At 49.6% G+C, this 12,269-nt stretch overlaps 1 protein-coding gene across 2 annotated transcripts; it reads right to left on the bottom strand.

The window, feature by feature from the left end:
* Positions 1 to 428: 428 nt before the first annotated feature.
* BIRC5 (baculoviral IAP repeat containing 5) lies at positions 429 to 11,647 on the bottom strand. 2 transcript variants are annotated; one of them, XM_003818274.5, is made up of 4 exons: positions 11,413 to 11,647; positions 11,051 to 11,160; positions 9,049 to 9,166; positions 429 to 2,343 (listed from the first exon to the last, which is right to left on the bottom strand). In XM_003818274.5, the coding sequence occupies exons 1-4, from the start codon at positions 11,521 to 11,523 to the stop codon at positions 2,254 to 2,256; spliced, it is 429 nt and encodes a 142-aa protein (XP_003818322.1). In that variant the 5' UTR covers positions 11,524 to 11,647; the 3' UTR covers positions 429 to 2,253. The 2 variants fall into 2 exon arrangements, with proteins under 2 accessions (XP_003818322.1, XP_008969790.1); XM_008971542.4 differs by lacking the exon at positions 9,049 to 9,166 and having other exon boundaries at positions 11,413 to 11,627.
* Between the last annotated feature and the right edge of the window lie 622 nt (positions 11,648 to 12,269).

Genomic DNA, 12,269 nt, shown 5'->3' with positions numbered 1-12,269 from the left:
CGGGTGTGATGGCGTGCGCCTGTAGTCCCAGCTACTTGGGAGGCTAAGGTGGGAGGTTCACTTGAACGCAAGAATTTGAGGTTGCGGTGAGCTGTGGTCATTCCACTGCACTCCAGCCTGGGAGGGCAAGGCCTTGTCTCAAAAAAAAAAAAAAAGAAAAAAAAAGTAGATAAAACCACATGAGACTTTATTGGCAATTGTGTTATTCTTTCCACATGGCGACAGCCTGCAATGGGGGCTCCAGTTTGGCTTGCTGGTCTCTTCTGGGCGGCGGGCACTGCTGTCTCTACTTTCCAGGATGGCAGTTGGCCCGAGGGGCTCTAACCTGCCATCGGAACCTCACCCATAGCCCAGAAGCCTCCATTCACAACCCTTCCCAGACTCCACTCCGACTTAGAGAACCTGAAAAATGGACACGTGGACATGTATCTGAAAGAAAGTCTAGGCGGTTGCGCTTAGACAAGGGCCTACGGCTTTATTAACAGATGTTGAGGAAGCTTTCAGGTGCTGGCAGCCATGAGGGTCTGGTTTTAAGGATGGCCTTTAAGGAAAGGCCGTGGCAGGCGGGCTGAGAGGGGCGGCTCCAGCTCAGCCCTGCCCACAGCACAGGCTCACAGAAGCCGAGATCCACATCACCGCCTGGCATGCAAAGGAGTTGAAGACAAAACCATTTTTTTCCAGCTTCTCTACAAAGCCAATTACTAAGCAACAGTTATTAAAGTGAAGTATCCACTTACAGACTGACACAAATGTCAAAAATAAGCAGCTTAGATGAGTACAGAGGCTGGAGTGCATTTTCTGCTAACAAAAACCACCGTGATATTCTCCCAGTTTAGAGGGAAAAGTCTATCTCAGGCCGACTCAGATGTGGCAGAAATAAGTGGGTCTGAAGTGCATTTTCAGTTGTTTCTGCCCGGAAGAAGCCCGGATGATACAAACAGGTCTGGGGTTCGTGGCTCTGGCAAGCGCCCAGAGACAACTGCGTCTCTGCCAGGACGCTCATCCTCACTGCGGCTGTCTGGGCAGATGGCTGTTGGCAGGCTAGGGACGACGATGAAAAACTGACAATATTTTAAAAACCCAGTAGGGTCCACAGCAGTGTTTGAAATGACAGGCTTTTTATTTCTCAGGAACAGCCGAGATGACCTCCAGAGGTTTCCAGCGAAGCTGTAACAATCCACCCTGCAGCTCTATGACAGGGAGGAGGGCGAATCAAATCCATCATCTTATGCCAGACTTCAGCCCTGCGGGAGCTGCTGCCTCCAAAGAAAGCGGGGACCTGGGCGGACTGCGTCTCTCCCCCGTGTGGAGAACATGACAGATGTGAAGGTTGGGCTGACAGACACACGGCCTGCAGCAGCCCAGCCAGTCCCCCACAGCATCGAGCCAAGTCATTTAAAAAGGATTCAGGCCACTGCCTTTTTCTGAGGGAGGAGCGGCCAGCATGTGCCCCGCAGCTCACTGGGCCTGTCTAATCACACAGCAGTGGCAAAAGGAGTATCTGCCAGACGCTTCCTATCACTCTATTCTGTCTCCTCATCCACCTGAAGTTCACCCCGTTTCCCCAATGACTTAGAATGGCTTTGTGCTTAGTTTTAATTGTAGTTTGTGCTATTCTGTGAATTAACAATTCAAACAAAATAAGAAAGCCATGTTGTTAAACAGTAGAGGAGCCGGGGACTCTGTCTCCATTCCCTCCTCATCACACACAAGTCATGCATCTACCAAAAAAAAAAAAAAAAAAAAAACACAACAACAACAAAAAAACTGTCCTCTGAGGAGGCACAGGTGTGACAGATAAGGAACCTGCAGCTCAGATTCAACAGGCACCTGCCAAGTCCACATTCAGGACTGTGACAGCCTCAACAGCATGAGGTGCAGACACATTCACTGTGGAAGGCTCTGCTCACGTGAACAAAGCTGTCAGCTCTAGCAAAAGGGGCACTGCCTTCTTCCTCCCTCACTTCTCACCTGGTAAGCCCGGGAATCAAGACAGCAAAAATGAGCCCCCAAAAAAGAGAGAGAGAGAGAGAAGCCGCCACTGTTACCAGCAGCACCCGCTGCACAGGCAGAAGCACCTCTGGTGCCACTTTCAAGACAAAACAAGAGTTCAGTTGAAACATCTAATTTGAAAATGTTGATCTCCTTTCCTAAGACGTTGCTAAGGGGCCCACAGGAAGGCTGGTGGCACCAGGGAATAAACCCTGGAAGTGGTGCAGCCACTCTGGGACCAGGCAGCTCCGGCCAGAGGCCTCAATCCATGGCAGCCAGCTGCTCGATGGCACAGCGCACTTTCTTCGCAGTTTCCTCAAATTCTTTCTTCTTATTGTTGGTTTCCTTTGCCTGGAAATAAAGAATAGACACATGACACTGAAACCAGAGCTTCCCAGTCACATCCTGTAGATAAGATGACAAAGGAAAAAACAATCAGGGAACACTGAGAGAGCACCTAAATAAACTGGGCACTGGGCTAGGCAGATTCCAAGCTACCTGGGACAAACATCCTGATTCAGCTCAACTCCCTCTAGTTTAAGCTGCCTCCTATCATCGAATAACAGGAAACACTGACGGAGCGCTTGGTATGCACCCAGCACCACTCTACCTGCTTCCTCCATTAACTGATCTATGTTCACAGTGATCCTGCGCTGGGTGCTCCCATATCTCTACTATACAGGTGAGGAAACCGAGGTCCAGGCTGAAGGAGCCACTCAAAGTACCCAGCTAGTCTAGGTACCCCAGCTAGTCTAGGCACCCCAGCTAGTCTAGGCAGAGCTCTGCTCTTAACCACTGCCCTACCTTTCTCCTGAAACTCCTGGAGGAAAGTCCAGAGCCTTCCTCTTCATGTCCAGTTAAACAGACCCTGGCAAACATCAGGCTCTTCCTCGAACAGAAATTCTTTTGCTTCCAGTCCCTCCCTGAATCTGGCTTCCAATTTTTTCATTCTGCTAACAGAGCTCTCTCCTAAGGGGCAAATGACAATCACATTAGCAAATCCAGGGACCCCCTTCTCTATCATATTTTTTATAAACCCTAACTCCTCTACTACATTAAAAAACAAAGACCTTTATTGGGTTAAATTTGTTTGCTGACAAAGGTTAACTTAAAAAAAATTACTTTTTTTTTGAGACGGACTTTCGCTCTTGTTGCCTAGGCTGGTGCACAAAGGCACGATCTTGGCTCACCGCAACCTCTGCCTCCTGGGTTCAAGAGATTCTCCTGCCTCAGCCTCCCGAGTAGCTGGGATTACAGGCATGCGCCACCACCCCGGCTAATTTTGTATTTTTAGTAGAGATGGGGTCTCTCCATGTTGGTCAGGTTGGTCTCGAACTCATGATCTCATGTGATCTGCCCGCCACGGCCTCCCAAAGTGCTGGGATTACAGGTGTGAGCCACTGTGCCCAGCCAAAAAATTACTTTTCAATATGTACTTTATATATCCTAATATATCCTAAGTTTTACCTCATGTATAAGTAATAAAAATTTGTCATTTTTAATATAAATTTATAATTTATAAATTATTAATTAAAAGAAAATTTAATTTAAAAATAAATTGATAAGAAAAAAGAAAACAGTGCACCGTTTGGTTTTTTTTTTTTTTTTTAGAGACAGGGTCTCGCTCTGTCATCCAGGCTGGAATGCAGTGGCAAGATCATGGCTTACTGTAGCTTTGACCTGCAAGGCTCAAAGTGATCCTCCCACCTCAGCCTCCTGAGTAGCTGAGACTACAGGCACGTGCCACCATGCCTGGCTAATTTTTTGTGTATTTTTTGAAGAGATGAGGTCTGGCCACATTGCCCAGGCTCGCCTCAAAACTCCTGGGCTCAATGAATCCTCCTGCCTTGGCCTCCCAAAGTGCTGGGATTCAGGCACAAGCCACTGCACCTGGCCCAACAGCGCACTTGTAATGGACTGTGATGGACAACTCTGCAGTCCCAGGGAGCCTCAGCTTTACTGATATGGAAAGATGACCATGGCTTTTAAAATATATATACACACATGGATTATTCAGTTTCTTCTCTTTCAAAAAAGCCTTAAATTAACGAAGCTCCTTTGCATACATGCTATAATTTAACCACCCCAATGTGGAGGTCAATATCTCCATTTTATACATTTTTCCACTAAAGGTAGGGGCGAAGCAAACACAACTCTTGCTATTGAAAGACAAAACAGGCCGGGTGCGGTGGCTCACGCCTGTAATCCCAGCACTTTGGGTTTGGGTTTGTAATCCCAGCGCCTGTAGTCCCAGCTACTTGGGAGGCTGAGGCAGGAGAATGGAGTGAACCTGGGAGGCGGAGCTTGCCGTCAGCCGAGATCACGCCACTGCACTCCAGCCTGGGCGACAGAGTGAGATTCCGTCTCAAAAAAAAGAAAAAAAAAAATTTAAAATTAGCCAGGCATGGTGGCATGCGCCTGTAGTCCCAGCTACTGGGAGGCTGAGGCAGGAGGATTGCTTGAGTCCAGGAGGTCGAGGCTATAGTGAGCTGTGATTGCGCCACTGTACTCCAGCCTGAGCAACAGAGCAAGACCCTGCCAATGAAAACAAACAAAACACTCCTGCCGCCCAGGTCTACAACTCGCCTCTCCTTCTAGTGCTTCGTTTTGTCCTCATCACAAGTATTTACCAAGTAAACTCTTATGAAGAACTAAGTTGTTCAGTTTATTTCCACATTAAATTTATTCCCTGATCAATTTTCACACTGGTTCTAATTTATTTCATTGTTTCAAAAGCTAAGCACCGAGGCAGCGGCAGGAACAAGAATCAGCGCCCAATGCATCGCCCTGGATGGCCAGGCCTCAGCTTCCACAGCAGCGCCCTCCTGGCACCCTGGCAAGGCAGCAGACAGGGGCATCCTGCCATCAAATCTGGGATCTTGGGAATCCCCAGCATCACCAGCAACAGCATCCTTGTCTTCAGGATTTGTATAGCGCAACACACGCACCTGTGGTCCCAGCTACTTGGGAGGCTGAGGTGGGAGAATCATTTGAGCCCAGGGGGTCGAGGCTGAGGTGAGCCAAGATCACACCACTGCACTCAGCCTGGGTGACAGAGTAAGACCCTGTCTCAAAAAAACAACAACAAAAAGATTATATTGTTTCAAAATTAAAGTAATAAAAACAAATCCATAAAAGTATTCTGTATTCTGAATTGGGGAAAACAAACAAACAAAAAAAAACAGCTCAAAATAAAAGCCAAGCAGTTTTTAAATCTCCCTACTTTTCTCGCAGGCTGTAATGTCTCCCCTCTTTCCAGTCTGGCTGGGTCTGACTATCAGGAGATAGAGACCGAGGGGTCTCCTGCAGGGACTGAGGCCTCTACTTCTGCCTCCTGCTCCTTCAGCTCACACATCATGAAAGCCTACTTTTCTTTTTTTTTTTTGAGACGGAGTCTCGCTCTGTCGCCCAGGCTGGAGTGCAGTGGCGCCATCTCCGCTCACTGCAAGCTCCACCTCCAGGGTTCAAGTGATTCTCCTGCCTCAGCCTCCTGAGTAGCTGGGACTACAGGCGCGCGCCACCACACCTGGCTAATGTTTGTATTTTTAGTAGAGATGGGGTTTCACCATATTGGCTAGGCTGTTCTCAAACTCCTGACCTCAGGCGATCCACCCGCCTCGGCCTCCCAAAGTGCTGGGATTACAGGCGTGAGCCACCATGCCCGGCCCTGAAAGTCTACTTTTCTTAATCACATCTTCCAACAGGTGAGTGGACTCCCCCTACCAGACTGCATCTTCATCCCTGTAACCCTAGAGCGGAGCACCCCGCAGCATCCACCAGCACTTCAGGGCTTTCTGGAACTGGATGGTGTCAGATTTCAGTTGCTCTATTTGAAAGGGCAACAACCCTCTGTCTTTCTCAGCGCTCTGGGACCTGGTTTCCAGCTCACGCCTCCACATCCACTCTGCTCCTCCCCTGTGCCCATGATGGTTCCAGGCACACAAGCTGCTCCTTGTCTAAAACAGGGCTTGGCAAGCAAGGGCCTGCTGGGCCAAATCCATACAGCCCGTCATGGCCTTTTTTTGTCCAGCCCACGGGCTAAGAATGCTTTTTATGTTTCTAAAAGGTTGTGAAAAACAACAAAAGACAATATGCAACAGAGACTCTGACCCACAAGGGCTAAGAGATGGTCTATGGCACGCTGCAGAAAAGCTGGCTGACCCCTGACCTGGAAAAAGATGATCCCCAGCCCACTTTCCAGTTGCCACGCTGCAGCTCCCACAACCTCAACCAGGTGACAAGCTCTCTCACAGCATGCTTCACCCACGACTGGCCTCTTCCTGACAAAACACAATCTTAGTCCTTAGCACTTAAAAGCCACTATATTGAGGCCAGGCGTGGTGGTTCACGCCTGTAATCCCAGCACTTTGGGATGCCAAGGCAGGCAGATCACTTGAGGCCAGGAGTTCGAGACCAGCTTAGCCAACATGGCAAAACCCTGTCTCTACTAAAAATACAAAAGTTAGCTGGGCCTGGTGGCACACACCTATAATCTCAGCTACTTGGAAGCCTGAGGCACGAGAATCGCTTGAACCTGGGAGGTGGAGGTCGCAGTGAGCCAAGATCGCACCGCCACACTCCAGCCTGGGCGACTGAGTGACACTCTGTCTCAAATTAAAATAAAGCCACATATAAGGACAGAATTATTTTACGCTGATCTCTACAAAGGAATACAATTTTCAAGCTGAAAAGCAACCTGAGAAACCGTGGGATAGGGGGTCTAACCTCTATTTAGCAAGGAAAGCATGAGCACGACTTGCTTAAACTCAAAGTCTCCAAGTGGCAGAGACAGAACTACAACATCTCCTGACTCTCCACCCAGGGCTTTGCTACAAGGATATGGAATCCCCCAGTACTTATTCTGTGTGGGGCTGCCAGACTTAGCAAATAAGAATATATGATGCCCAGGCCGGGCGCAGTAGATCACACCTGTAATCTCAGCGCTTTGGGAGGCCAAGGCAGGCAGATCACTTGAGGTCAGGAGTTTGAGACCAGCCTGGCCAACATGATGAAACCCTGTCTCTAATAAAAATACCAAAAAAAATTAGCCAGGTGTGGTGGTGGGCACCTGTAGTCCCAGCTACTCAGGAGGCTGAGGCAGAAGAATGGCGTGAACCCGGGAGGCAGAGCTTGTAGTGAGCTGAGATCATGCCACTGCACTCCAGCCTGGGCGACAGAGCAAGGCTCTGTCTCAAAAAAAAAAAAAAAATCAAAAAATTTTAAAAAGGCCAGGCATGGTGGCTCATGCCTGTAATCCCAGCACTCTGGGAGGCTAAAGCGGGCAGATCACGAGGTCAGGAGTTTGAGACCAGCTTGGCCAGCATGGTGAAACCCCGTCTACTAAAAATACAAAAATTAGCCAGGCATGGTGGTGCGTGCCTGTAGTCCCAGCTACTCGGGAGGCTAAGGCAGGAGAATCGCTTGACCCCGGGAGGCAGAGGTTGCAGTGAGCCGAGATCATGCCACTGCACTCCAGCCTGGGTGACAAAGTGAGACTCGTCTCAAAAAAAATTAAAAATAAATAAATAAATAAATAAATAAAGCCCAGTTACATTTCAACTTCAGATAAATGACTAAGTTTCTAGTAAATACTGACACAAAATGTGGGATTTACTTATACCGGTATATACTTATACCGGCCACACTCCAGGAGCTTTAAAATCACACAGACATCCTAGGGGCTTTAAAAATTATTCCTAGCTGGGCACGGTGGCTCTTGCCTGTAATCTCAGCACTTTGGGAGGCCCAGGCAAAAGGATTCCTTGAGCTCAGGAGTTCAAGACCAGCCTGGACAACACAGGGAACTCTCATCTCTACGAAAATAAATAAATAAATAAATAAATAAATAAATAAATAAATAAATTAGGTGGGCATGGTGGGGTGCGCCTGTAGTCCCAATTACTTGGGAGGATGAGGTGGGAGGATCACTTGAGCTCAGGAGTTCGAGGCTGCAGTGAGCTATGGTGTACCACTGCACTGCAGCCCAGGTGACAGAGTGAGTCCCTGTCTCAAAAAAATAAAAATAGCCGGGCGTGGTGGCTCACACCTGTAATCCCAGCACTTTGGGAGGCCGAGGCAGGCAGATCACGAGGTCAGGAGATCGAGACCCTCCTGGCTAACACGGTGAAACCCCGTCTCTACTAAAAATACAAAAAAATTAGCCGGGCATGGTGGCGGGCGCCTGTAGTCCCAGCTACTCGGGAGGCTGAGGCAGGAGAATGGCTTGAACCTGGGGGGCGGAGCTTGCAGTGAGCCGAGATCCTGTCGCTGCACTCTAGCCTGGGCGACAGAGCAAGACTCCATCTCAAATAAATAAATAAATAAATAAATAAATTTAAAAATAAAAATACTTCCTGAGGCCAGGTGTGGTGGCTCACACCTGTAATCTCAGCACTTTGGGAGGCTGAGGCAGGTGGATCACCTGAGGTCAGGAGTTCAAGACCAGCCTGGCCAACATGGTGAAACCTCATCTCTACCAAAAATACAAAAATTACCTGGGTGTGGTGGCACATGCCTCTAATCTTGGCTACTTGGGAGGCTGAAGCAGGCAAATCACTTGAGCCCAGGAGGCGGAGGTTGCAGTGAGCCGAGATCAGGCCACTCCACTCCAGCCTGGGTAACAGAGTGAAACTGTGTCTCAGAACAACAACAAAAAAAGAGCCAGGCGTGGTGGTTCACGCCTGTAATCCCAGCACTTTGGGAGGCCAAGGTGGGCGAATCACGAGGTCAGGAGTTCAAGACCAGCCTGGGCAATGTGGTGAAACCCCATCTCTACTAAAAATACAAAAATTAGCTGGGTGTGGTGGCACGTGCCTGTAATCCCAGTTACTTGGGAGGCTGAGGCAGGAGAATCACTTGAACCCGAGAGGCAGAGGTTGCAGTTAGCCAAGATTGCACCACTGCACTCCAGCCTGGGCAACAAGAGTGAAACTCTATCTCAGAAAAAAAAAAAAAAAAAGCTTCCTGAGGAAAACACAGAGTCCCTTTGAGGGACTAGGTAGTTTAGTGCTAAAGACATTGAACAGGGTTTGAGCAGTTCTTATTCCCAATACATACAATTTTGTTCTTGGCTCTTTCTCTGTCCAGTTTCAAAAATTCACCAAGGGTTAATTCTTCAAACTGCTTCTTGACAGAAAGGAAAGCGCAACCGGACGAATGCTTTTTATGTTCCTCTCTAGAAAAATCAAAACAACAGCGGAAAGGCAGCTGAAGGGATTAAAGCGGCAGTCCACTCCCCACGGGCCACCTCCCCACGCCCTCCACAGGCACACCCTGCTCTGCCTCAGGAGTAAGACGTCAAGTCTGAAGTTGATGGCATCAGTGCTTTGCCCAAGCCACATTCCCATATGGCACCTCTTAGCACCTTCTCTCTCCCTGTGGACATCTCCCCCCACATCTGTGTGGCTAATGTATCTATTTTATCTGGACTTCCTTAGCAATTAGTTGGAAAAGCGTTACATGGTATACGTCCAAAGGAATTACATGTCAAATCCCTCCAACATTCTCAAGGAACTGTTTGAAGTAATTTCATTTCACTGGAATTGTTATGTAATCCACTGTAAAGATTTTTTCTTTTTTTTTTTTTTTTTTTTTTTTTTGAGACGGAGTCTCGTTCTGTCGCCCAGGCTGGAGTGCAGTGGTGCAATCTCGGCTCACTGCAAGCTCCGCCTCCTGGGTTCACGCCATTCTCCTGCCTCAGCCTCCTGAGTAGCTGGGACTACAGGCGCCCGCCACCACGCCCGGCTAATTTTTTGTATTTTTAGTGGAGACGGGGTTTCACCGTATTAGCCAGGATGGTCTCGATCTCCTGACCTCGTGATCCGCCCGCCTCGGCCTCCCAAAGTGCTGGTATTACAGGCGTGAGCCACCGCGCCCGGCCCACTGTAAGGATTAAGGGCAGAGAAGGGCATTATTGCCCCGGGTTCCCCAAGGGACCCCCTAGCTCACACTCTCATTTTCTGCTAGGGGAGTCTCCCTGCATAACTGACTATCACCGTTACCAGAACTGCATTACAATGAAAACATGGCCACACAAAGTCCAAAAAGACAGCCAGTTGTAACTCTAATCTGAAAATATCATAACACTTATTCATTTTCAAGAAGAATACCACTGATCTTTTCCCAGTGATTACGGGGATGCAGTATAACCACCTTAGCAAACATACTAAGAAAAAAAACAGCTACTCTCTTCTGGCCAACAAGAAAAACAACTGGGGTGATTCTCAAGGGGAAAAAAATTAAAGCTGTGGAAGCAACTGAATCCGACAGAAAAAAAGGTGAGAAAAGAATATGGCATTACAGTGTGGAAAGACAGATACCATCCGAGTACAGAATTTCATTGTCATTAACTAGGCATCTTGAAGAAAAAAATCCGAACAACACTGAAGTATATGCTTTCTTTCTTTTTTTTTTTTTCCAATTTTTTATTTTTATGACGGAGTCTCGCTCTGTCGCCGAGGCTGGAGTGCATTGGCACAATCTCGGCTCACTGCAACCTCCGCCTCCCAGGTTCAAGCGATTCTCCTGCCTCAGCCTCCCGAGTAGCTGGGATTACGAGCGTGCGCTACCATGCCCGGCTAATTTTTGTATTTTTAGTAGAGACGGGGTTTCGCCAAGTTGGCCAGGCTGGTCTTGAACTCCTGACCTCAGGTGATCCGCCCGCCGCAGCCTCCGAAAGTGTGAAGTGCACACTTTCAAAGGGTAATTTTTGTGCTGTGTGGGTTATATTTCAATTAAACTGTTTTTTAAAAAATCTCAAAAAAAGCACTTGGACATTCCTGGGAGTTCACAACAACAGGGTCTGCTGATGTATTCTGTTGAACATGAAAGGCATCAGGCATCTTACGTCCACCCCAAGGCATTTTGGTCAAATGAGATTTAATTAGGTTGTAAGCATGACCAAGGCACCAGCATATAGAGAGGTATCCGTTCACAACAGCTGTTTAAGAAGCAATGAGGCTGGAAAGCAACCCTCCCATACTAAGTGTCTTTGCAACTCAAATCTTTTGACAACTCAGTTCAAAACAAAGCCCATCGAGGCTGGCCAGAGAAGACTTACATGGGGTCGTCATCTGGCTCCCAGCCTTCCAGCTCCTTGAAGCAGAAGAAACACTGGGCCAAGTCTGGCTCGTTCTCAGTGGGGCAGTGGATGAAGCCAGCCTCGGCCATCTGCAAGGGACAGCACAGCTCGTGAGTGGACGTGGCAGCCCGGAAGCCCGAGGCCCAGCCACAAAGGCCTCGATGGGGACAAAGCAGGGAGGGGAGGCCGGCCTGGACTCAAGGGGCCCAGCCACAGTGGCCTCGCTGGGGACAGGACGGGGAGGGGAGGGCGGCTTGTACCCCCGAGGCCCAGTCACAGTGGCCTCGCTAGGGACAGGGCAAGGCGGGCGTGGGGGACCCCAGGAGGCCGGGCAGTCTCACCCGCTCCGGGGTGCAGGCGCAGCCCTCCAAGAAGGGCCAGTTCTTGAATGTAGAGATGCGGTGGTCCTTGAGAAAGGGCTGCCAGGCAGGGGGCAACGTCGGGGCACCCATGCCGCCGCCGCCACCTCTGCCAACGGGTCCCGCGATTCAAATCTGGCGGTTAATGGCGCGCCGCGGGGCATGTCGGGAGCGCACGCCCTCTTAGGCGGTCCACCCCCGCGGCCTTCTGGGAGTAGAGGCGGGGCGGCGCGGGGTGTGCCGGGAGTTGTAGTCCTCCCGCCGCGTGGCTCTGCCTGTGGTCGCTGTGCACCCAGCGACGCCGCGCCAGCTCGTCCCTGCCCACATCTAGCGCCCCCTCGACTGCTTTCAAAGAACGCGTGCAGGCCGGGTGCAGTGGCTCACGCCTGTAATCCCAACACTTTGAGAGGCCTAGGCAGGAGCATCACTTGAGTCCTGGAGTTCAAGACCAGCCTGGCCATCGCGGTGAAACCTTGTCTCTACTAAAAATACAAACATTAGCCGGGCGTGGTGGTGCATGCCTGTAATCCCAACTACTCGGGAGGCTGAGGCAGGAGAATCGCTTGAACCCGGGAGGCAGAGGGTGCAGTGAGCTGAGATTGTGCCATTGCACTCCAGCCTAGGCAACAAGAGCAAAACTCAGTCTAAAAAAAAAAAAGGAAAGTCAGACAGGAGAGCTTTACAGGGTGCCACCTCTGCAAAAACCATCTACTCCAGACGGGCATGAAGGACAAATGGACAGGGGAGGGATGGAGTGCAGCAGACATCGCTGTCCCGGCGAGTACATCGTTGACTGCACGACCTGGGTTTCCAGGAGGGCCACCTTCTGGAGTCAGGGG

Source organism: Pan paniscus, chromosome 19, assembly GCF_029289425.2.
Source record: "Pan paniscus chromosome 19, NHGRI_mPanPan1-v2.0_pri, whole genome shotgun sequence".
Taxonomy (NCBI): Eukaryota; Metazoa; Chordata; class Mammalia; order Primates; family Hominidae; genus Pan; species Pan paniscus.
Note: the sequence above shows the minus strand (reverse complement) of the source record. Positions and strands in the feature narration are given on the sequence as shown.

Coding starts and splice junctions, on each gene's coding strand:
- BIRC5 (XM_003818274.5), bottom strand. CDS start 11,523: ATGGGTGCCCCGACGTTGCCCCCTGCCTGGCAGCCCTTTCTCAAGGAC. Junction 9,167..11,050: donor GAGCCAGATGACGACCCCAT/GTAAGTCTTCTC, acceptor TGATTTTTCTAG/AGAGGAACATAAAAAGCATT. Junction 2,344..9,048: donor AAAGAGCCAAGAACAAAATT/GTATGTATTGGG, acceptor CTTTATTTCCAG/GCAAAGGAAACCAACAATAA.